Source organism: Alosa sapidissima, chromosome 6 (assembly GCF_018492685.1).
Source record: "Alosa sapidissima isolate fAloSap1 chromosome 6, fAloSap1.pri, whole genome shotgun sequence".
NCBI lineage: Eukaryota > Metazoa > Chordata > Actinopteri > Clupeiformes > Clupeidae > Alosa > Alosa sapidissima.
The window spans coordinates 27,967,321-27,991,869 of record NC_055962.1 but is presented as its reverse complement, the minus strand read 5'-3'; the positions used below and the strand labels follow the sequence as shown (position 1 = coordinate 27,991,869).

The 24,549-nt window shown below is 40.7% G+C and overlaps 4 protein-coding genes and 1 long non-coding RNA gene across 10 annotated transcripts in view; 3 read left to right on the top strand and 2 right to left on the bottom strand.

The window, feature by feature from the left end:
• The window catches only part of LOC121711543 (flap endonuclease GEN homolog 1), a 10,771-nt gene extending 443 nt beyond the window's left edge, over window positions 1–10,328 (top strand). For both annotated transcript variants that reach the window (XM_042095216.1, XM_042095217.1), the window contains exons 2-14: window positions 1–197; window positions 801–1,002; window positions 1,768–1,944; window positions 4,328–4,438; window positions 4,560–4,633; window positions 4,885–4,970; window positions 5,543–5,693; window positions 5,862–5,898; window positions 6,011–6,091; window positions 6,488–6,618; window positions 7,140–7,201; window positions 8,004–8,153; window positions 8,799–10,328. The exon at window positions 1–197 is cut by the window's left edge and continues 3 nt beyond it. In XM_042095216.1, coding sequence (XP_041951150.1) covers window positions 37–197; window positions 801–1,002; window positions 1,768–1,944; window positions 4,328–4,438; window positions 4,560–4,633; window positions 4,885–4,970; window positions 5,543–5,693; window positions 5,862–5,898; window positions 6,011–6,091; window positions 6,488–6,618; window positions 7,140–7,201; window positions 8,004–8,153; window positions 8,799–10,222 — 2,847 coding nt within the window. In that variant the 5' untranslated portion in view covers window positions 1–36 and the 3' untranslated portion in view covers window positions 10,223–10,328. The remainder of the gene's footprint in view (window positions 198–800; window positions 1,003–1,767; window positions 1,945–4,327; window positions 4,439–4,559; window positions 4,634–4,884; window positions 4,971–5,542; window positions 5,694–5,861; window positions 5,899–6,010; window positions 6,092–6,487; window positions 6,619–7,139; window positions 7,202–8,003; window positions 8,154–8,798) is intronic.
• LOC121711548 overlaps window positions 1–11,010 on the bottom strand; it is a 19,284-nt gene extending 8,274 nt beyond the window's left edge. Inside the window, exon 1 of the long non-coding RNA XR_006032366.1 lies at window positions 11,000–11,010. This is a non-coding gene — a long non-coding RNA (uncharacterized LOC121711548). The remainder of the gene's footprint in view (window positions 1–10,999) is intronic.
• A 209-nt stretch (window positions 11,011–11,219) lies between these two features.
• On the top strand, window positions 11,220–12,301 carry msgn1 (mesogenin 1). The gene has a single exon (XM_042095226.1). The coding sequence runs from the start codon at window positions 11,459–11,461 to the stop codon at window positions 11,939–11,941; it is 483 nt and encodes a 160-aa protein (XP_041951160.1). The 5' UTR covers window positions 11,220–11,458; the 3' UTR covers window positions 11,942–12,301.
• A 340-nt stretch (window positions 12,302–12,641) lies between these two features.
• si:ch211-51e12.7 (uncharacterized protein LOC336335 homolog) lies at window positions 12,642–18,489 on the top strand. Of its 5 annotated transcripts, none has more exons than XM_042095224.1 (7): window positions 12,661–12,718; window positions 13,678–13,783; window positions 15,016–15,175; window positions 15,399–15,536; window positions 15,959–16,093; window positions 16,911–17,024; window positions 17,451–18,489. In XM_042095224.1, the coding sequence occupies exons 3-7, from the start codon at window positions 15,072–15,074 to the stop codon at window positions 17,539–17,541; spliced, it is 582 nt and encodes a 193-aa protein (XP_041951158.1). In that variant the 5' UTR covers window positions 12,661–12,718; window positions 13,678–13,783; window positions 15,016–15,071; the 3' UTR covers window positions 17,542–18,489. The 5 variants fall into 5 exon arrangements, with proteins under 5 accessions (XP_041951159.1, XP_041951158.1, XP_041951154.1 ...); XM_042095220.1 differs by having other exon boundaries at window positions 13,678–13,831; XM_042095225.1 differs by lacking the exon at window positions 13,678–13,783 and having other exon boundaries at window positions 12,642–12,718.
• A 2,944-nt stretch (window positions 18,490–21,433) lies between these two features.
• mrps10 (mitochondrial ribosomal protein S10) lies at window positions 21,434–24,077 on the bottom strand. Its single transcript, XM_042095480.1, has 7 exons — window positions 23,978–24,077; window positions 23,768–23,820; window positions 23,116–23,182; window positions 22,838–22,977; window positions 22,446–22,554; window positions 22,247–22,336; window positions 21,434–21,755 (listed from the first exon to the last, which is right to left on the bottom strand). The coding sequence occupies exons 1-7, from the start codon at window positions 24,047–24,049 to the stop codon at window positions 21,669–21,671; spliced, it is 618 nt and encodes a 205-aa protein (XP_041951414.1). The 5' UTR covers window positions 24,050–24,077; the 3' UTR covers window positions 21,434–21,668.
• Between the last annotated feature and the right edge of the window lie 472 nt (window positions 24,078–24,549).

The window sequence follows — 24,549 nt, the reverse complement described above, 5'->3', positions numbered from 1 at the left end:
TGTTGTCCTTGCCGCTTGTGCCACTAAAGAAAAGAAATGGGTGTTACGGAGTTATGGTCCATCCTGGAACCAGCACGAGAGTCTGTACCATTGTACAGCCTCACTGGAAAGACCCTAGCAGTGGACCTCAGTTTGTGGGTCTGCGAGGCACAACAAGTCCAAGCGATGATGGGTAAAGTCCACAAACCACACCTTCGGTAAGAACCTTTCACGTAACCCAAACTGATAATTTCACAACAGCTTTGATACATTATAATAAGAATAGCCTACCATAGATCTGGAGGCATTCATCTAATCTATTCAAATATTAAAGTAGCCTACTTGGGTTATTCTATTCTAAGGTTTTTTTTGTTGAAATGTGTAGGCTACAAGAATATACTATTCTCACACTATGGTTAACCATTTTCATAAGTGCATGGCCATTTCCATGTGTCCGGGATGACCGACATGACATTTACCCTACATCTAAAAACAAAATATTTTAATTTAAGGCATGAATTTTAAGTCAATAACTTGACCGTTATTGGATAATTAGAGCCATGTTATCATGAAATGTACCACCCTGTCACATTTATTATATTTTAATTAATTATATTTTAATGTAAAATCGCCTCCATATTTTTGAGGGTGGTTGTGTATTTAATGGTTGGATAGATTGAAAATAAGTTTACTTTTGATGAAAATTGTATAGGCTAGTGAAAAAGGCACCCATCTCATAGAATGGCCCACTTCACAAATAGGCCGAATATAGGCACTGAAAACACAAAGTAACTATTACCATGTGGACATCTCTTCTTCAGGAATTTGTTTTTCCGAGTCTCGTCTCTCACCCTGATGGGTGTGAAGCTCGTTTTTGTAATGGAAGGAGAAGCTCCCAAACTCAAGGCAGATACCATGAGCAAAAGAACAGAGATGCGGTTCGGAGGATTTCAAAAGAAAGCTCCCAAACCAGCAGCAGCTAAGAGCACCAGCAGAGGGCGCTTTAATGCCGTTCTCAGAGAGGTTAGTTCCAAGTTCCACTCCAGGATGGTCACTGGCCTTGCCTTCTAGATTAGCAGATAGGCATTCAGCTATTTTAGTGTTTAAATTACATTATGTTATAACCAGGGCTCCCACGGGTCATGGAATTTCTGGAATATCATGAGATTTAAATTCCAGACATGGAAAGTCAGGGAGTTTTATCATTTTTGGTGCTAAGTCATGGAATATCAGGGAATTTTGTTGTAGTGGCTGCTCTGAAATCATTGGTCAGTGTTTTGTACCATTCATTATATAGTAAGTTCAAATTTAAATATAATTATAGTGCACGGCAGTTCAGTGCAATAGTAATATATTAATAACAATATTGTAATTGTAAGATTGAAATATACATGAGGTAGATAAGCAGAACAGTGTAGATTGACTTTGTTCAGTGTAAGGGTGGGGGCTTTATGTTGCTCTATGTTATGCGTGACATGTCACAAATGAAGTAGCCTACGTTCAGTCAGAAGACCTAATTTAATTCCACACTACAAGGACTAAAAACAAAAACATATAATCAGGCTTCTTTTGATAAGTCTGTTAATTCTGACCCCCAAGTTCCTTATGTGGATAGATACCGGACTCTGTCTTCTTATGTCCACCTATTGTACACTGTTGCTCAAGCAAAACGTAAAAAATGCTGTATTTTTGTAATCAACTGGCCGCATAGTTCTGTGCCCCTACACCTAAAAAAACAACAACTTTCTGACAAAACCTTTTCTCCCCTGTCTTGGGTGTCCTGCCCAGTGCGGTGAGATGCTGGATTGTCTGGGTGTGCCGTGGGTGACCGCTGCCGGGGAGGCAGAGGCCATGTGTGCCTTCCTGGATCTGCATGGCTTTGTGGATGGCTGCATCACCAATGATGGAGACGCCTTCCTGTACGGCGCTCAGACCGTTTATAAGAACTTCAATATGAACACTAAGGTCAGAATTAACACCTTGTATATTTGTCTTTTCTTATGAGGTATGACATTAACTTGATTTAGTTTATTAAACAGGGAACAATCTTTTTATCTACATTGTTATTAGTATAAATTATATGTTTAAGTTGGGTATGCGTATAACAACATTTATATGTCGATACTCCATCCACTATACAGGAATCACCCTTACTTATGCAGTAGTTTTTGCTGGTTATCAAGTTGAAAGTATTGTCCCCTTTTTCAGATTTTCCCTAGCCAAGTAGTCCCTAGTGGTATCCCTACAACAGTCATTTGAATGAACAGAAATCTTATTTTGGGGCAGCCGTGGCCTACTGGTTAGGGCTTCGGGCTTGTAACCAAAGGGTTGCCGGTTTGATCCCCAACCCAGTAGGAAAAATGTGGGCGGGGGAAGTGGTTGAGCACTGCTCTCCCATCCCCACATCCACGGCTGAAGTGCCCTTGAGCAAAGCGCCTAACCCCTCACTGCTCCCTGAGCGCTGCTGTAGCAGGCAGCTTACTGCTCCGGGTTAGGGTGTGCTTCACCTTACTGTGTGTTCACTAATTCACGGATTGGGATAAATGCAGAGACCAAATTTCCCTCACGGGATCAAAAGAGTATATATACTTATACAGCGGGGAAAATAAGTATTGAACACGTCAACATTTTTTTCAGTAAGTATACTTCCAGTGAGGCTATTTGCATTACATTTTCTCCAGAAGTATTAACTTAGGTTATCCACACATAATAAAATTAAAACATTAATGTCCATAAGTAAAGTTATGAGTAAAAAAGTGGAATGGTACAGGGAAAAAGTATTGAACACGCTAAGAAAAAGGAATGGCAAGGAACGAGCTGGAATCTATACGTAGTTAGAGAGTAATTATCTCTCTTATCTGTGCAAATTAATATAAGCTGGGTTAGTACAGTGATGGCTTTGGTGTCCTTAAAGGTTAGATATTTCCTCATTTTTCACTTAAGGCATTAAGATCAATTTCCAAAAGATGATTTTATATTTCTCTTTTTAGTCAACTTTAGCATGGGTGCCAACACTTGGCCATCACTGTACATATTGATGAGCTATAAAATGGTTTTTCGTTACCAAGAGCTCTCCCAAGATCTTTGCAACCTTATTGTTGCAAAACATATCAATAGAACTGGTTACGGATGCATTTCAAAACTTCAGAATCATCCAGTAAGCAGTATTGGAGCCATTATCTGCAAGTGGAAGGAACATCACTGCATCATCAATCGGCCATGTACAGGATCTCCTCACAAGATTTCTGACCAGGAAGTCAGAAGGATAGTCAGAAGTGTAGCCTAAGAGCCAAGGACCACTCGGAGAAAGCTCCAGAAAGACTTGGAGGCAGCAGGTTCACTTGTTACAGAGATAATCATAGGTAATTCACTCCACCACCATGGCCTCTATGCACGCTCACCCCGCATGACTCTATTACTGAAGAAAAACATGTCGAAGCTCGTTGAAAGTTTGCTACACAACATTTGGACAAGCCTATGAAATACTGAGAGAATGTATTCTGGTCAGGCGAGAGCAAAATGTAACTTTTTGGATGTCATACTTCACACCATATTTGGAGGAGAAATGGCACTGTGCATCACCATAAAAATACCATACCAACAGTGAGGTTTGGAGGTGGAGGCATCACGGTGTGGGGCTGTTTTTCATCTCATGGTACTGGCAGACTTCATACAGTTGAAGGAATGAATGGAACCATTTTTCTGGGAGAATCTTGCCATCCACCAGGACGATGAGGATGAGACATAGATAGATAGATAGATAGATAGATAGATACTTTATTGATCCCCAGGGGAAATTCAAGCTATGGCTAGCCCTCCCAGCAGGACAATGATCCAAAGCATCCAGCAAAGGAAACTCTCAATTGGTTTCAGAGAAAGGAGAGAGGGACCCCTGGAATCTTCAATATTAAAAGATTATCTGTTTGAAAGAATGGGCCAAAATCACACCTGAATACTGCAACTGATTAGTTTCGTCATACAGGAAATGCCTTGAAGCTCTCATTACAAATAAAGGCTTTTCCACAAAGTATTTAAGAAATTTCAGTAGACGTGTTTAATACTTTTTTCCTGTGGCATTTCACTTTTTTACTCATAAGTCTAGTTATCGACATTAATGTTTGAATTTTATATGTGCGGATTACCTAAGTTAATACTAATGTCTGGTGAAAATTTCATGCAAATAGCCTCACTGGAAGTATAGGCTAAAAATGTTGACGTGTTCGATACTTATTTTCCCCGCTGTACTTGAAAAACTTGATGACACCAGTGAAGTGTACCATCGGGACAGCAATGTAATGATCTACCCAGTTTCAGTGTTGTCTTGTTTGTCCCATTTGTTCCACTGTAGGATCCCCAGGTGGACTGTTATAAAATGTCAAAAGTGCAAGAGGAGCTCCATCTCTCTCGGGAGACCCTTGTAGGCTTTGCGATGCTGCTTGGTTGTGACTACATCCCTAAGGTATTTCCCCCCAAGTTAGGAGGGCAACTGCTGAGAACTTGCCACAGAGGATTTTAGAATACAAAGCTTTTATAACACGTTGAAGAGAAATTGATGAACTAGGGTTTTCTGTTTTTAAAAGGGTGTTCCTGGAGTTGGAAAGGAGCTGGCCCTGAAGTTGATACAGAGCCTGAACGGAAAAAGTCTTCTGCAGAAGTAAGAATTGTAATGTTTTCAGTTGTAAGCTCAATGGGATTTGAAAGAATGCTGACATTGGCGGGGGGGGGCTTCATATTTCCCAGTGAATTAAGTTCCCTAATATTCTTATATTAACAATATGCCACAGAGTTAATTCCCAAAGGTTGCCCACAGCTTTTTAAAATGTGGTGTAAAAGATCTGTGTGTGTGTGTCTGTGTGTGTCTGTGTGTGTGTGTGTGTGTGTGTGTGTGTGTGTGTCCTCTCTCAGGTTCAGGGAGTGGGCAGCTGCTGGTGTGCAGGCCCAGGAGATGGCCGTTAAGAAAGTCCCCCACTGCAACGTTTGTCACCATCCAGGTGAGAGAGTCTGCCCGAGGTGTCGAGTTACGGGGGGATGTTCATGGATCAGGGGCTTTAGACACCACTTTCTTGATTAAGACCATTTCACAGGAGGATCTGATGTCGCCACCTACACGCTAGACGTGGGTGCCTGCGTTGCCTTGGAGCCTTGCAGGTTACTTTGCTTATCAGCGAGGCCCGAATTTACAAGCAGGCTTGAAGTCAGGCCTTGGAACAGAACACACTCCTCTGAGCTGATAATGGATGTTCGTCTAGACAGCATGAAGGCATGGTCTATTAACTAACGTAGTGCATTTCGTCTTTAAAAAAGTCACAGTTCCTCTCAGCTCAACATCTCTCTTTTGTGATTTTGCACCAAGCTTACCTGATTCACCTCATATTAATACATGTAATTCTTACTTGGAATGGTAGAGGTCTTACCCTATTAGCAATGGCTTTAGAGAAAGCCACGCAATGCATTGCAGAAATTGACACTTTTGTTGCATTTTCTTTTTCATTTCCCTCATTCATTTCATGGTGCAACAATAATTTGTTGTATTATTTGTTTATGTCTTGTTATGCTTCTCCAGGTTCAGCCAAGGCTCATGAGCGTAGTGGCTGTACCCTGTGTGACAGCACCCACTTCTGCGAGCCACAGGACTACGCTGTGCTGTGCCCGTGTGACTGGCATCGCTCTGAACGGCTACGCCAGGCCAACGCTACCGAGACCACTGTCAGGAAGTATGTAGTGGGGCCGGACAATTTGGGCCAAAAGTCACATATTGAATGACTGGCTTTGGAGGTCTCATACTTCTCTCAGATGTTGTTCAAAGGCTGTTTTTTGATACATTGAATGATGTTGGCAAGTCATGGTATTTCCTGATAAACCTCTTTTATTGGTCCTTGAAGGAAAACTTTGGCATGTGAAAGGTTCCCTTTTACTGAGGTGAGGATGTTTCTTACAGTAATGCTGTATGTTATCTACCTATGTGTTAAAATAAAACAAACAAAAATAAATGACTAAAAGAAACATGAATGTAGTTGATTCTGTATTCCAGATTATTGAGGAATTTCTGGTGAACAAGGATAAACCAATTCAGCCTCTCAGAAAAAGAAAACCTAACCTTTTGTCCATGCAGGTACTGTTTATGAAAACATTATACATTGAATGTATATTGTGTATGTACAGTATGTATGTATGTATGTATGTATACAGCTCTGGAAAAAATTGAGAGACCACTGCACATTTTTTTGATACCACCCTATGGTTGCAGAGTGACATTCAAATGAGTTGACGGTCATATTCAAAATTAAGAGACCACTGCAAATTTGAATATGAATGTCAACTCATTTGAATTTCACTCAGCAACCGTAGGATGATATCAGAAAAATGTGCAGTGGTATCTAAATTTTTTCCAGAGCTGTATATGTGTGTCTGTGTGTGTGTGTGTGTGTATTATTTCCATAAGATGTGTTTTTAAAATGTAAAGTATTTTACTAATTAAGAAGTTTTCTACTTTGTCCCAAATTTCCAGAATTTTGCCCTTGACAAAATGGAATGGCCAAAGCACTACACCAGTGAGAAGGTGTTGACGTTGATGACGTACACAGAGCTGGTGAACAAGAGGCATGGCAGAGACACCCTGAGTCAGATACAGCCCGTTGGGTGTGTAGGCCTTTGGTTCAAAGCAGTGTCAGTGTATGCTATGCATTAAGGCCCATTCACACCAAGAACGATAACTATAACTATAAATAAATAACGTTCTCGTTAATATGAATGACGACGTTCACACATAAACTATAACGATAACGACATGAAGAACGATATCGTTGGTGATCACTTTCAGAGCAATTTTCAGAATGATTAAAAAGCTAATAGCCAATCAGAAGAACCCATAGAATTTTAACCTTCACATTCATTAACACAAGGAGAGACTTTATTTATCGTTGTTCAGTGTGAATGCTTTTATCGTTATGGTTATAGTTATTGTTCTTGGAGTGAATAGGCCTTTAGACATAACTGACATTTGAATGAAAAGTATTAACTGCAACGATATTATTTTTCGCCTATTGTTGGTTGAAGAAAGAAACAGATACATTTTATGTTTTTTTCCTGTCAATTATTTTAATATACATATACAAAACCCATTTGGCCATATCTCATAAATCCTGTTATCTCTCCTTTAGGATATACAAGCCAAGAGTAAGAAATGGAATCTCCTGCTTTGAAGTCATATGGAAGAAGCCAGGTAAGAGAAATGCCAGTACTGTCCAAATGTTGATTCAGTCATGTGATGTCTTTGAGTTGATAATCCATTGCTCTGGTCATTTGACACTCTTGGGTCCTCGCTGTGTTGGTCAGCCTTGTAAAAGTGGCAGGTTGTCACTCCACAGCCTGTTAGTGTCTTGTTGTGAGGTCAGGTTGGGTCTGGGGACTGAGGTGGGAGAACAGGCGCATATTGGGTGCTAAAGGTGCTAAAGCTGCTTCCTGTGGCCACCAGGGCTGTTGACCCATCTCAGCCAGGGGTGAGTTTCCCAAAACCATAGCTTAGTTAGCAACTGTGGTTTTGGGAAATGCGACCCTGTCCGATAGCTTGGTGTGTGTGTGAGTGCAGTCTGAACCACAGAGTCAGTGGAGCGAGACTAATGACTGTAAAGAAAGTGTGCAAGTTGACGTATGCTTATGTTAAGACGTATGCTTATGTTGAGACGTATGCTTATGTTAAGACGTATGCTTATGTTAAGACGTATGCTTATGTTGAGACGTATGCTTATGTTAAGACGTATGCTTATGTGTTCTATGTGCACTTTTATTTGTCATGTGTGTTGGTGACCATTATTAAACTGATCAATTTAATTATTATGAATTAAACTTAAATATGGTCTGTGTTTCATGTTTTGTTATGTTTTGTGGCTGAAAAAAACTGTTAGGGGTGCCACATATCAAAATCCCACAGCAGGCTAGTTATTGGCTTGTAATATTATTACCGGTAATATAAATTGTATGTTGTAGTTAAATATGGAGTTAAATTTGATCCATATACTTCACAGAGCACTATGCATTCCCTGATGGCCAAGAAACTGAGGACCAGGATGTGGTGAGAACTGTGGAAGAGGAGGCGCTGTTCTGTCTGGCATATCCAGACATTGTGGACCTCTATATCAAGCAGAAGGAGGAAGCAGTGGAAAATAAAAACAAAAGTATGTCTTTCACTTCCCCTTCTGCTTATGGTTGTGTTTATATTTCCCTATACATTTATAAGAAAAACTGAAAAAACTCTGAAAAGCCACTACAGTGTACTATACAAAACTCTCGCCATTTAACCTCATCAAAACAGCGGGTGAGCAGTGTAACACACTGAGGGGTTTTTCGTTAGTGCCCCCTGACACTTCAAAAGGCAGGTTTTGTCACTGGCAGCCCTTCTCCCTCACGTGAAAGGCTTTGATAAACCAAGAGGTGTTGCACAGGAGCTCCTGTCTGTAGCCTTCAGATTGGGCCTTCTGCGACACCCCCCACTCTCTCTCTCTCACCAACCATCCACAACACCACAAGACACAACAACACTTGTTAGTCACACGTTGGTGGACACACACACACACACACACACACAAAAACACAAAACATTTCCTTAACTATCTAAATATACGTCCACTATCTGGTTAACATCCTTGTAAGAGGTGTTTTCTAAAATAACTCATCTCTATTATAAGGATCTGTAATAGCTAATTCACATATCCAAATAACTCATTATCTCTATTATAAGGATCTGTAATAGCTAATTCACATATCCAAAATGGGAAAATGGACATTGAAAAGTGGGTGGGTGTTCTTGGTTTGTCTTACAGAGAAGAAGCCGAGGAGTAAGAAAGAGAAATCTCCAGATGTCTGCGATGACGACGTGTCTGATCTTCTGGCTCGGATGTCACTGAAGAACACCCCAACGGAGAGCACTACGAGCCACACCACAGCTGCGCCCGCCAGACCGGCTGAGGAACGCCCAGAGGACCCCTCCTGCACTGAGGGAAATCAAGATGGCACCAAGAAAGAGGACACCGGTAATCAACTGGACGTGAAGCCTAACGCCGAGAAGCCACTGTCGTCCCCTCTTCCTGGACCAGCATCCCCGGCTGTGACGTCCTTATCTACACCCACCCTGCTGGACAAGCTGCATCTGAGTGATATTGACTGGGAGGCCTGGTCATTCACGACGTCCCCGTCCCAGGCAGGGTCGAGCAGCAAGATCGATCAGGAATCGGCAGAGCGTGTGGACACAGAGGCTTTGGGGTCAGGTATGGTAGGATTGGTCTCGGACTCGGGGTCACAGGATGGTCCTGCGTCAAACAGAACTGAACTCTTGCCTGAAAATGAACCCTGTTCACTACGGGAAAGACTCCTTATGAGGAACGCTCTAAAATCTCTAAGTTCTTGCCGCGAGCGGAATGAATGTGTTAACCTGACAACAGATGAATCATCAGAGGCCCACCCCATTCCCCTAGAGAGAGCTGATTCCATAGCAGTCACTGGACATTCAAAAGCTGACACTGATCATTCAGGAACTGAGAAAAGTCGATCAGTTTTAACACAGTCTCAGGTTCAGAGTAAAAAGCCAGCACAGCTTTATTTATCTCACAAAGCTGCCAGTGGTTGCAACTCTGAAATCTCAACACTAAAAGCTGTCACAACTTCCACTACGGCACACAAAGCGAAACAACTGAATGTGGGAAGCACAAACGCATCCGCCAAGTACAAATTTGTGAGGACAAATAAAGAGTATGCCCCTGCTCTGTTGCAGCAGACCAACAGCGATGATCTGACCAGCAGAAAGCAACCGAAAGGGCCTGACCCCAAGCCTCGAAAGGTCTCGAAGCCGAGCGTCTGCGTCGGTCCGGTGTACTCGAGCGACGACAGCGATGTGGAGAACCAGAGAGGGCAGCGGTGGAACAAGGCCAACAAAGCCAAATCAAAGCCCACTCACCCCACTCACCCCAAGGTTCACAACCATATCCCTGCTGCTGCCAAGACAGCTTCTGCTCCCCAGCAAAAGCCTTTGAGCGTGACTGATCCCAGGTCAGAGGAGATCCCAGGCGTATCACTCTCTGAGCGCGTGCAGCAGAGGAGCCGGAGAGCTGAGGTGGAGGTGATCGACTTGTGCCTCTCAGCTCCGGCCTCTCCGCTTTGCGCTGCTCTGAGTGCAAACGACGACTCCGTCATCTCCATCGAAAGCCCCCTGCCCCTTGCCCAAAGACTCAAACTGAAGTTTGTGAAGTAAGCACCAAAATACTGCATTGGAAATACTGTGCGTAGTCTTTTTAGGTGTAGCACTGTGAAGTGATTTTTTTTTTTTAAATCATGTAAAATTAAAGCTTTGTTTCATGTGCAGTGGTGGACTTTGGATGTTCTTTCATTTCCATATAATATTTAAGGGCATCTATACTTGTGATTTAAGTGAACCTACCCCTCCTTAAGTGAACTTAAATCACAAAGTGTGAATTTGCCTTGTCAAGAGCATGGCCACCCATGGTGATGAATACATGGATCAGGCCTGTTCTGAACCCGTGCTCATTCTCAAGCATGGGCAGCAGTTGGGAGCGGCAGCTGCTCCAGCAGCCTAAATGATGTGAATGTCTACAATGTTTCCTCTTGGAAGTGGAGGTGGAGATTAGGGTGGTGGTGGTGGTATCACAGCCTCTGCTGGGGTTTATGGCAACTGGTGTTGGTAGCCCTTGATCATTAGTGGCTTGTTGCACACCTTCTGCAAACATGAAAGGGTGTTTGTTCACGCAGAAACATGACAGCTGCATCTTATGAGGAGGAACCTACTACCTGTTTAACACTGCAGAGCTTCAAGGTCATCTTCAGTTTTGTGAGTTCAGTTCAGTGAGTTTTGACACTCTTCTTCTACAAATTCACAAGGGGGCTTATTTAACTTGTAATTATTAAAGGAAATGTTTTAAAATAAGGTCATTGCAAATGCCCTGTGTAAAAAAAATATATAAATCAAAACGGTTTTGTTTTTCAAGAATGAAGTAAAGTTGCACGAGTAAACTATATAACCTACCTTATTTGGCAAATATTTTAAAGATGAGTTTGGTGTTTAATGATGCTTAATAACTTATGCGTGCTTACTACGTGTAATACACGTTATGGACTGGGTCCTGACACATGCGGCTTGTTATCTCAGAGATGCTAAACTACCAGGTGCAACGTCTGTCTTTTGTCTCTGGTCGCATCAAACTGATAATTGTGGCCAGACTGACTTAAAGAGTGATTTCCCACAAAAGGGAATCCAATTATTTTTCTTTCTTTTACACATTAGTAGTCTATTGCGTCTCATTCGCACATTGGTGTCAACGAACGACGGCCTTCGAAAGGTCGCTGTTTGGCACTTAACTTTTCTTTGAACTGTTGCCGTACCTGTGAACTCATAAATCGCCGGAGGGTCGCAGCAGTATATAGACTTCAGGCTTTCTGTGTTCGATTAGATGAGCCGCTGATTGAGAACGCCATGGACAGTCAGCCGAATACTCCGGTCATGATGGAAGAGCATTTGGACGACCTTACGGTTAAATTACTCAAGCAGTGGGAATGGAAGAACGGAGACGGCGCGTTCTTAAGTGGACAGCGGACCGTACATTGTGCCTCGTCACCGGAATCATCACTTGATTCGATGTGCTCTTCTCCGGAGATGCCTGGGAGTGCCGGTGGAGACCAACATTTCGCCAATTTCCCCTACACGCTGTTGGGACACAGTCCAGTTCAGCGCACGCCACAGAAAACATCCAAATCCAAGATGTCGACAAAAAGGCGCGTCAAGGCAAGTGAGAGGGAGAAGATGCGAATGAGAAGTTTGGCAGAGGCTTTGCATCACCTCCGTGACTATCTGCCACCTGATTATAGCCGTAGAGGTCAGCCGCTAACTAAAATCCAGACACTGAAGTACACGATTGAGTACATAAAGGAACTTTCAGATATTCTCAACCATTCGTAATCTCTTTGGAGGTCATCTGCTTTACCATGGAAACACCCAGAAGCAACTGTATGTTATTTAATAGAACTTTGGGATATCATAAATCATGCGTCATGTCGTGCGCTCTGGTGACCTCTGGCAATGCTTGGAATGATTTGACGTTGTAATGACGTCCAGTTGTCAAATTATCTTTCTGCAATGGATTTGTCGTATTTTCTTTATTGTTGTTGTGGTAAAGGATGGGATGATAATTCAATGTTGTATAAATTTGTTTTGCTGAATATCATCCCTCACCTGATGTAAATAATAATGTTTTAATGTTATTTGGCACTTGAAGATGTGTCAGTCTTCCGTAGACTATTTTGTGATTGATTTAGTGGATTGTTTAGTGTTAATAAAAATATTACTTTTAAAAGCGACCATTTGGTGTCTTCAATGTAAAAAGGAATTTTGACACGCACCTGTCAAAACATACCACATACTGTATGTGCCTTCATTCCGAGACAACGAAGTTTTTTTATTTTGCAAGAATAGACTGTTCAGTTTGCGCGTACTCCAGTCACCCAGCCTGTGGATTGAAATAATTCCAAACATGGATTCAAAAGCAGTGCGTTTATGCCACCAATAACAATGCCACAATCACATTGTGGCCATTACGACATATGCCCGTAGCCAACCGCATCCCGACTTAGTTTCCTGTGGGCGTGACCCTTGCGACAATGTATTCTTGACAAAGAAATCTGAGCTGGATGTATTGGTCGGCACACGCCGCCATTTCAAAGCATATTAATCGAGAGGGTAAATATTTTTTCTTTTATATAATGTTTATAACCTCATAAGTTTTATAGAACAGGCACATTTGCAACGGTTTTGTCATTTTTTAAACGCTGTCCCCTCTGCACCCCAGGTAAGATTTATCATATTTACCGTTCGCTATTTTGTACTAGGTTGGAGTGCTGTTTTTGTCAACCGCAAGGATGACATTGATAGAATCTGATTTTTTTATTAACCTACATGTGAGAGGTGTGCGCAGACACTGTGACTTCTATCTAATCAGTATCCCTGTACACTATATTCCTTCAAATATGGTCGACTGAAATGCCAAGGCATTCCATTCCAGACTATTTTAACGCTCCATACCATAACATAAAAGGCGCTTTTACGCGTTTATGAGCGTTCCATTTCTGTTGGAATATCTCCTCAGCGAAATACTTAAGTTCCGTTACTTCAAACCACGACATCTGTTCCAACGGTAGCTACTTTCCAGTCTCGTAGTCGCAACATTAGAGCGGTGGCAACAATTTTTATTTTCCCGTAGTATCCTATGCCATTTCACTGTTCTACCTGTAACGTTTTAGCCATGTCAGTAAATGTCGACGCGCTGAAGAAACACTGGAAGGAATAGCCTACACTCGACTAGGCTACAGGTCTAGTATAAAATGAGACCACGGTTAATTATGATTGAATGTTTACATTTCATTTTTTATTATCATCTTTCTGTATCAAAGAACGGCTTTCTAAGAAAATAAATATATTTTAAGGTATCCATAAAACAAACCAGAGCACAAATCAACAGATGGGTTGATCCTCCGTAATATCAATATTAATGGACGGCCTGCGTCCCTGGCACATACTCAGCGTTCATTTCGTAGAATTAACCCTGTCTACCAAAGTCTACAAAACTTGGTGACCTACAAAACATCACTATTCCTTGCATATATTAAGGGGAAGCAATATTTTTTTCTTTGCCCCTCCAGTGGGACCATTTTATATTTATAAGTGTGATCTCGTGTTGAGAGCTTCTCAGCTGTGCGCCCCACTCCTCGAGGTCCTTTCTCATTCCAAACGGTCTGCTGAGGGCTGGCAAGTATAGCAGTCCTTGCATACATTTACACCGGTGTCACTCGCTATGTAAGTCGGCTTTGAATAAGCTCCTTTGAATACTTGCTAAACCTAGATGTCATGAATCTGTCAGCTCACAACTGCTCTATCCATTTGTTCTCAGACATACCAACATAAGACAATAGTTGGTATTAACTGTTCTGTTTTCAAAATTGCATAGTCTACTGAACTCTTGAGTTGATGGCTGTGGACTCAACATAATGCTCTGTACATTGCATAATTAATTTTCTGACTTTTGAATCTCTCTAAATACTAGTTTGGTGAGATGATTCAGGCAGTGGGGTTGATGAAAAGTTCAACTGCATAAACTTGTTATAAGCACGGTGTATAGTTTAACCAATCAAAAGGCATAATTAAACATATACATCCAGCGTAAAAGGCAGCAGGAAAATTATACAGATTTTTTTTCTAACCGAGATCCATGCTGGCATTTCTTCCTCTCATGCTTGATTACCTCCCTCAGGATGCTTCATTTGTATTTCCCCCTCCAGTCAGAGTCAGTGTTTACAGATAATTCTGTGTGTGTGTGTGTGTATGTGTGTGTGATAGAGAGAAAGCGAGCGGGAGCCTGTGTTTGTATGCTGTTTAAGTGTGTGTGTGTTTTTGCATGCACACTGATGTCATTTTGATTGTCTTTATATACAGTCTATGGCTTCACCTGATTCCCCTCTGCCGCCCCGCCCCTCATCTAAGAGCACGACATCATCTACTTCCTCCTCCATTCCAGCATTCTTATTAGCCGATATGTATACACATTCCAGCATTCTTATTAGCCTATACTGTATGTGTATACATTCCAGCATTCTTATTAGCCTATATATGTATACATTCCAGCATTCTTATTATGTATACACATTCCAGCATTCTTATTAGCCTATATGTACAGTATATACATTTTCCAGTCCACAATTTCAACAAAATGCATGATCTGCCCCTGAAGTGCACCTAACTGAAACAAAGACATGAAAAAAAATGTTGTGAAACAAGGAAATCTGTGTATTTGACCCCAGTTCTCTGTCAACGGTGTCAGTGTGCATTTGAAATGGTAATAATTTGATGTTTTGGTGCAATCAAATTGCTTTGCGATTTGACAATAGTATTTCTGCTCTTTGGTGAAGGCCTTGACTGAAAACCTAAATAAAACGTGAAGCATATAATAAAATGTATTTTGTATGCTTTCTCCATTTCTGAAGAAAACATTTAGTAAAGCACAGTTAGTCAGACCCAAGGCATCTACGCCACTGTGTACATGTGCATTTGTGTACCGATGGACGTGGAAACAGCACAAGTGAAGGAGCAAACAGACATCCCAGCTGCCCCCACAGAGAAAACTGCACATGAGACGAAAAACAGGTTCGACATAAAAGTGTTTCATACACTATTTCAGAGTCCTATGCGTTATGATATATGAAATACAATATGGATTTTATGTGATATGTAATATATGCTTTATATATATATATATATTATGATGTTATAATGTTATATATATATGCTATATATATATCATAATGTTCAAAATCTTCAGAACAGTCTAGTAGCCCTACACAAGTCCAATACATTTGTTATTTCACAGAGACCGCGGGGTGAAAGGTCGTGGACGTGGTGGCCGAATGGGCCGCGGTGGGCGTGGCATGATGAAGGCGTTTGGACCCCATGGGCGGGGCAGGGGTCGAGGACACGAGGGCTTGATGAATGGATTTGGGCCCATGAGGTACACCCTGCCGCACACGCTCGATGGTGTTTTAGGCCCCCAACGTCGTCTTCCAGGCAGCGCTGCCACCGCTGACTTAAAAGGAGAATTCCGGTGTGATATTGACCTAAAGTGTGTTGAAACATGATACCGAGTGTGAACGTATGTCTCATAGCTCATCTCGGCTTGTCCCCTGCACTCAGAAATCTGGCGCTAGTTAGCCGATGCTACCAACAGTTTTTCGATGGGGGTGCCTCGGGCATCGGCCTAGCCATGCAAATAATTCACTGTTTTACACCATTTACGAGGCTCAAAGTAGCTCCATACTTCTTTCCACCCTCTAATGGCCAATACGTTTCATCCTTTCTGTCTTGTTTTGCACACTGCAGCCACAGCTTCTCACTTCCTTCGTTGTTTTGACACAAGTTTTTGTCTGTCCCTAGAAGGGGGATGGGAAGGATGCGGCCGTATCCAGACTTCAGAGGCAGGGGGGGTATGAGAGGGGGCCCAAGAGGTCTGGGTCCCCCGCCCCCTCCCCCCCCTCCATTACACCTGAGACCTTATCACCCCATGCTCAGGTACAGTAGGAGAACTTCTCCAGGTCCAGGATGGCGAGGTCAAAAAAAATTGAAGAGTTTCGTTCTAAAACGCTATATTCACCATTGTAATGAATTTTAATAAATAGTTTTTTTTTTTACATTATGTTTTCCAAGTAATTTCAGTAGAACTGTATTCGGGTATTGTTATTTGATTTATCTAGATAGATAGATAGATAGATAGATAGATAGATACTTTTGATTTTTGATCCCCAAGGGGAAATTCAAAACACCACAACTGCGGAGATATACAGAGATATAATGGAGATATACGGAGATAAAACGGAGATACAGCATTTTGGAACCAAACTCTTCAACACTAATGTTTGTGTCATTCAAGGGACAGAGAAGAACATTTCCATACCTTGTAAATGATTTGAGATCAGGAAATCTGTCAATGTTACAATGTTACATTATCAGGGGAACAAGGTTGCAGCTTTGTAAGCTTGTAAGGTCTGTAAAGTTTTCAATTACTGCAGCACATGCTGGGACCTACTCTACCTCCACCAGTGTGGGGGTGTCTCAGACACCGCGTCTGACTTTAAAGGAACACACCTATAGCTAAGAGGAGGCTACAGGCTAACTGGTTTGACCCACTTCCAGTGAATTATGCCAAGCTAGGCTAACGGGCTAGGCTAACGGTGTCAGACTGAGTTGATGCACCCGTAGAGAAAAGAAGGGTATGCTGTATACCCTCTTATCTAACTCGGGGGGGCAGATGGCAAGTAAGCTTATTCCCTAAAAAGTTATCAAGTTCCTTTATGCAAATATCTTCCTAATCCTCCCTGTGTACTGACAGACATGGTCCCCCTCCTCACCCGCTTCATGGACCCCCTTGTTTTCGCGGTCGGCCGCCTCCACCTCGAGGCCACAGTGGTCCCCCAGGCCCCCCCCGACACTTCCACCCACGAGGGTAAGACGCCATGCGGCATCTCTCCTCTCCTCTCCCCTTCCCTGCTTCCAACATGTGCACAGATGGCTTTGCTTCTTTCTTTACTCCCCCCTGTCATGTTGCAGTGCTTTGACTGAGACTGGATCAAAAGGGCAAGAAGTAAGGTTAATTGGGTAGGGGGGGGAACAGAAATAAATAAGGATTAAACTATGAAACTATGAACTATGAACTAATGAAAACTAGACACTGGTACTGAAAAGTGTAGTGCATGAATCATTATTTAAAACAATTGAATTGATTAGAAATGAATAGTCACCCTGACTGCAGTGTAGTTGGTAACATGTACTGTGTTTTATGTGAGGTATCAAGGCTACTTTTGACACACGCTGATTGACAGGTACAGCGGACCACCCGAATGCAAATGTGTGATTTTATCCTTTCATACAGCTACCACAATGGACCCGCCCCTCCACCACCTCACCCCCCGCCCGGCAGGGGTCAGCGGTGGGCAGGCCCACCGAGGGGCCGACGTTTTTAAAACGCGACTCTGGTTTAAACTGAGCGCTTTTCCTTAACACTGGGCGCCGGTCAAACAAACAAACAAAGACAGCCCATGTTTCGGACTGGATAGCTGCCAAAATTTTCCACGTTCCACGTCCCGAAAGAAACCGTTTGCTCCGGAGAGGTTTGCTTTGTTTTGAGAAAGCTCCCTTGAGAATCAGCAAATTGGCGAGAAAGTATGAAGTATTTTTTTTTTTTATGTGAAAACATTATTTAAACCAGAAAATGACTTTCCTGGAAAGGATGAAGAAATATAGCCCTTTAAATGTTGTTCAGTCCAGTTTGTGGTTATCCTGTGAGCCTTAAAATATGTCGTTTATAACCCATACGATTTTAAGCAGTAAGAAAATGTAAGAAATGAAAGGATAGCATTTGTATCTGCTCTCTCAGTCCTATGGCAGTATTCCTGGATTCCTTGGGCCTCCTTAACTTTCCTCTGGTGACAGTGCATGGATGTACTTTTTCAACTTCACAAGGCAACACATTAGCACCATAGTCACAACAGAAGCTCTTATACGCTTCTACAACAAGTGAAACCATACTCTGTGAAGTATTCTTGATCCAATGGAAGTGATCTTTTCTATCATTAATGTGCAGCTACCTTTAAGTTATTTGAATATTGCTGTATGAAACCATTCATGTTTGTGTTCAGCAACCCAAACTGTGGAGTGAGTTAATATATAAGAAATATTATTAAGTATAAATAAATATAATAGTGAAATACCATGAAATGCCGAAACAGTGCATATATGCATTTGTACTTTAAGGCAAATCAAAGGACTGAATTGCTTTAAAATAGTGTAAAGTATGTGTTCAGTATTGAAATGTTATAATACCTTCACTTGTGGATTTGTGAATGTACGCTTGGTAAACGGACAACAGATTTGACCTAGTCGTGAAAAAAATAAAGTTAAAATAACCTGAACTCTTCTTTTTTACTGTTTATTCAAAGCCAGCATAAGAATGTCCGTTCTTTGTCCTTTGGACATCTAACTCACACCAAGTACAAGTCACTAAGGAAACAGTGACCACAATTTGAAAGCTATATATGTCAATGAATGTACATATTGCACTTAGTGTATTTCATTTGAATATTATAGATAATAATATTGAAATATTGTATTTTCCACTCCTTATAGAGATGATCTGTCATTAGATATAATGTTCTACAACATATGAGGTTAAGCCTCATTTGTAAGTGAAGTTGGAGGACCAAGAACCCATTAGGAATATGAAACATTTGATTTCAAAATACACAGACCTACATATATTTGTGAAAAGAAAGATTACTTGGGCTGAGACAAGAGACTGAACAAGAAGAGGGCTGTGACATATTAGAATAAAATTGATATTTGTGATATATTAATGTCTGCATTAATCAATTACTCTATAAAAGCTCAAGGATTATGATTCACAGTTACAGTTAAAATTGACAAGAAAGTTCTTACTCTGAAACAGTAGATACAGAACTGCAACTGTGTGCTGGACTTTCATAGCATTCTAAGGGAGATCTTTCATCCAGAGTCAATCTCACTGTTTAATGTGAATAATCATCACAATACTTTAAGATGTGATCCGCTCTGCTCATGGTGTTTTTTTGTTTTTTTTAAAAACACATCTGAATTCAGTCCTGTGCATGGAAATGCATGCAAAGGTGCAATGCCTCTGATGAGGAGGAAAGAGTTTTTTTCTTGTCCAAGCACTAAGAATGATCTCATGTGGAGGTGGAATTATTAGAAGGATGCAAGCAGTACATTAGCCACTAAAAACTTTGGCAACTATTTATAATCATACAGGCCTTGTGTATTTTAATGTTTTACATTTAAGTGTTACAGTATATACTTGTGAAATGTAAACATACAGCATATTTATTGGTCTTTGGAGTTGATATGTCATCATATGGCCTAAGAAAACTCTGTTAAACACCTCACAATATGATAAGACTTGTATTATGGAATATACCAGTAGTATGGCACATTTGTGTTTCAGTCCATGTATTCTAATCTACTGACAGGAGCGGCATACACCAAATATGTGCCTCAAGACTATGACTTCAATGCAAAAGTAATAACAAGAAATAATATTTAATCTAACTGTAATATACTGTACTGAAAAAAAGCAAGCCAAAGCGCCCCTTGGACAAGACTTTTCCAATTGGCTCGTAACAGGTGTTGCACCTTTTTGTATAAGATCTTCAGCCTCTTCTGTTATCTTCCCTCCTCTGCAACTGAATGCTTCTCTTCTCTGCTGTTGGCTGTGCTGCTGCCTCTAACAGTGATGACAGACTGATTGTTATTGTCTCCTGAAGGGGCGCACTTAGTCACCCTTTCCAAGGCGGTGCGATGCGGAAGCAGGCCTTCCTCTCTCTCTCCCCTCCTCCTCCTCTTCTTCCACGTCCCCTTCCCAGGGACGTGCAACTGTGGTCACTCGTCCACTAACACTGTCCAGGTGAGAAACAAACCTCAGCTCTTCAGCAAGTTTAATCCCCAGAGCGTGACTTTCTTTGTTTTGCAGGCTTGGTGTATCTGTATACTCATAAACAGTATAGGGGCTAACTAGTGAAATGTAAATGAAACTTAATCTGATTCACCCTATCTTCTTACTGCCTCCAGCAGATATAGAGATATTTGCAAAAGTGTCATATATCTCATAAGAAACTGCAATAAGGGAAAAGGATGAGTTATTACATCCTGCTTGTAGCTTTAGTGTGAATTGTGTGAGAGCTCTGCTCCGTGTGAGTCATCAAAAATGACTCACTCATAGCACTGCATATAGTGCATGCATGAGTTCATATGCAGCCAGAGGGCTCAGGCAGCAGGAAGCCTTTCCAGATGAGCTGAAATCAGAGAGCAGAAGATGCCAAAAGGACAGTATTTTTGGGAAAGTCGTATAAATGGAGACTCGGGTTTGTTTAGTGATTTTCATATAAATTAGAGGCACTACTTTGTATTTTGTTCTTTGCACTCATTAAAATATATTATAAATCTCTCAATTGTTTTTTTTTTTTTTTGTATTTATATTTTGTTAAACAATATTTAAATTGTGATTGTGCAAGGATGGAATCTTTTGTGCATTTTATATCCTGTGATTCTCTATTTCACACAAAAGTATAGGTTTATTGGGTCCTGATAACCTACGTCTGTATTTATCAGTGTAGACTTTTGGCTCTTTAGAGCAAGCGCTAATTGGGTTTCTCCTGTGCTGGATTAGTATGCGACCTTTGTTTTGCCCATCCGACAGCCTCTGTTAAGTCCTCATGAGGGTTGATCTTTGAGACTGCCCAGCTCATCAACAGTTGGGGAGGGGGGGTCCAGCCATCAAGTCCTTAGCAAGCACTGTAATATAACATCTTGCCCTCGCATTGCTAAAATATGGAACATGGTGAAAGACGTAAGCATGTATAAACTGCCTTTTGCGTTGTTTTTGAATTTATTATCAAACACCGTTTTGGCAATAGAACAACAGTTCATTTAAGCTTCATTAAAATGTCAACATGCAAATTAAAAAGATTTCGGCTTCCAGAAAGGTACTGAGCTTACCTACCGGTCAGTATCATACAGATTTACTTAACCTGGAGCTAGATGGTTCGTTCAACATTAATAACTTGAAACACTGAATTAATGACTTGAAATAAAATCTTCTGAAATAAAATAATAATAACAAACCTCTAGAGGGTGCTACAGCACTATGAGAGAAACGAGCAGGATTTAGAGATCAATTCTGCCGATAATCGACTGGGCCAAATTAATCAATTACATGCAATACATATTTAAACTGCATGGGGCATACAGCATATTGCTTCTGCTCCTGTAGATATTTATCAAAGGATGACCACTGAGCAGTCAATAAGAACAGACCAAAGACTAATGTATTTTCTTCAATGATTTAATAAAACAAATATTTAACAGAAAATTATATTAAAACAAATGAACAGTTCTGCAATACACATAAATGCATTATACTTTCTCTGTTGACAATGACACAGAAATGTCCAAATGCCACAAAATGCAGCTTATTTGGACTAAAGGTTTGGAGGCCACTCTTCAAACTTAAGAGCAGGTAAGAAGGGATTGAGACGTTCTGTTGATGTTCTACACTCTCCACTCACTGGCTTGCTTGTTCTTGTTCTTTTGTTGGGACTTCATCCCACATGGGCTTCTGGATATGTTCTGGAACCTTCTCTATGGCAGTCTATGGGCCACAGACAGATAGTATAAGTTGTAGAATGACTACGGAGTTCTAAGGAATTGCTTTGCTTTACACATTAAAAGGGAACCACCAAAGACTTTATAGTTCTACTTCTAAGTCCACATGAGCAATTGGTCTATTAACTGTACCAACTTTTCTTTCAATTAACTAAACACTCACCAATTAACAGAATTCAATTTGACTGAATATTTCTGAGTACTTATTGTCAGTGTAAAATTAAGTGCATTAATGTTTAAGAGATATAAAACCACACCAAATCCTAAAAGTGTAATGTATTTAAGATGTGGCACAAAGAGCTGGCATTAAAATCTACATGTCCATACTGAGTAAGGGGTACATTTTATGTATGAATAGGCTTAAAGGTTTTAGATAGATAGATACTTTATTGATCCCCAGGGGAAATTAAATTTTAAACAATATGTCGCATAAACATAACCTCCCATAAACATAACTCTGGGCAATATTGGACTTACCTTTGTCACCTCCATGGCTACACCTTCTGGGAGATTCCTCTGAATGTATTCCAAGTATACTTGTGCTGTGGATCCTGTTATTCTCGACAGCTATCAATAAGAGAAAACTGGCCTCAGAGGACTAATTCATATGAATACAGCTTACATATCAATAAAAGGCACGCATACACACACCTATTTGATGCAATTATCCACTCACCTCAATGCATCTGAAATGAGTTCTCATCTCATACTGAACCCTATGTTTTTTGAAGATGTGCACAGATTTCAGCAATGTTAACCTCTCAATGTGTTTGGGTGGCTCATACCTACAAAGTAACCAAAAAAGCAAGACGCAGAAAAATTAGTTTAAAAACCTCAATGCTATACTTTGACCATAGCATACCTAATGAAACATCATCACTTGAAGACTTCATACTAAGAAGCAGTGTTTTTATATCATCACAAATCCTATTCACCATTATAGGATATAGGTTTTAACTTTAACTTAAAGGAGAATTCCGGTGTGATATTGACCTAAAGTGTGGAAATGACACCGGAATTCTCCTTTAATTAGTATTAGAAAATGCCATGGTGTAGCTTTCTACTCACACTTTGCCGAGACCAATGCCCAGTTCTTTGGCAGCCATGGTGGCAAAGAATTCATAACTGTCAAGAACAGCCTTGTCATGGCCCTTCACCAGCACTTCAACCTTCTGATAGAGGGCATCTGGTTCATCTGTGACTGTGATCTTACAAAGAATAAATCACAAAAAAAAAAAATATGAGTAACATATGCCAGGCTACTTTGAGTGAGTATGAAAAAGGTATGTTGAATATTACAGCTGGCATTTAACATCACTGAAGGCAGTTTAGTCAATGGAACTTACAGCAGGGGCACTTCTGAGGACACTGGCAATGTGGAAAGTTGCTGGTAATAGCAAACGGCATGATTGGCTGAAGAGAAAATGATATCCACGTACACTATACATTAATGGTAGGTAAACATTTAACATGTGACATACACTACAATATTGCCACAATATCATCAATATCGTGAACTTGAAGAATCATATCGTGGTATACGATAAACATTCGAATGTTTTAACAAATGTAACATTTGAATGGTTGAATAGTTTTTGGAACATCAAAACAACAGTTTTAGAGGAATTATGTGCAGTGCATATGCTGGAAATGCAATAACAAACTTGAATAAGTCGCATGATACTGCACATACTGAAGGAAGGCAATGTTTTGGACAGATCATTGTTCTGCAATGCTACTTCTCATAACTGCAGTTTATTTTTGTAAGGGTTGTTTCATCGGACAGTATGACAGGTTAATTCTTCGTTGCTATTAAAAATAAATAGCCTACTGATACTTAAAAGTTATTGCATAATCGTAATACCGATAAATATATATATATATTTTTTAACCATATTATCTATCCATAGTTATCCTTCGATGTCGATAATTATAATGACGACAAAAGTCATATTTACAAATACAACCCAGCAAGACCTAGACACTGTAAATACAAACCTGAAAATAGCTGGTCTGTCATATAGTCCACAAATGCCCACTTGATGTAATGCCTACGATGGATAGAGATGTCAGTGTTCACTGTTTAGACAGTCTAACTCAAGTCAATCATAACATGACACAGAAACATCGCCTCAAACAAAACTCAGTAAAAACAACATTGGAATACATGAAAGGACACTATATTCACTGTTTTAACGTGTGTTTTACCCGTGATGTCCTGAAAATTGTCCTCGCAACTGCCCCAACATTTCTCCCGAGCATTATTATGGGAGCCGCCATGACTGATATCCCAGAATTCCTCTCCCCCTCTCTCTACTTCTTTTATTGGCAGTTGGCAATTATTTCTTGTGCATTACCGCCACCACTGGACTGGAGTGAGGAACAGGAGTCACTGACTATTCTGTACTGTTTTATAAAACAAACAAACAAGCAAAACAAACAAATAAAATAAAGTTTATATCCTTTTAAAAAGGCCTGTGTTTTTCAAAAAAGAAAGTAAGAAACCAAAGATTTCCCCTGAATTTCTTTGCAATAAGGTCTTAATATCTAGAGACACATTATTTTCTGCTGAGTAACAAGTACCCAGATTGTATTTATGACAGTCAATTACTACATGCAGTTTCAGGTATATGGCTCTGGCAATACTCAAAATTTCCAGCAACATGTTTTCTCATTAAAAACAGTGTGCTATTCAGCTTTGTATGACCTAGCCTCATCCTAGTCGGTAAAATTTCTTCCTGTCTAGACCTGTGTGTGTGTGTCTTTTCCCACTTTCCCTT

Coding starts and splice junctions, on each gene's coding strand:
- msgn1 (XM_042095226.1), top strand. CDS start 11,459: ATGGACAGTCAGCCGAATACTCCGGTCATGATGGAAGAGCATTTGGAC.
- mrps10 (XM_042095480.1), bottom strand. CDS start 24,049: ATGGCGGCTCCCATAATAATGCTCGGGAGAAATGTTGGGGCAGTTGCG. Junction 23,183..23,767: donor GACAGACCAGCTATTTTCAG/GTTTGTATTTAC, acceptor TTTTCTCTTCAG/CCAATCATGCCGTTTGCTAT. Junction 22,555..22,837: donor GGCATTGGTCTCGGCAAAGT/GTGAGTAGAAAG, acceptor GTTACTTTGTAG/GTATGAGCCACCCAAACACA.
- si:ch211-51e12.7 (XM_042095225.1), top strand. CDS start 15,072: ATGTGCATTTGTGTACCGATGGACGTGGAAACAGCACAAGTGAAGGAG. Junction 15,537..15,958: donor AATGGATTTGGGCCCATGAG/GTACACCCTGCC, acceptor GTCTGTCCCTAG/AAGGGGGATGGGAAGGATGC. Junction 16,094..16,910: donor CCTTATCACCCCATGCTCAG/GTACAGTAGGAG, acceptor GTGTACTGACAG/ACATGGTCCCCCTCCTCACC.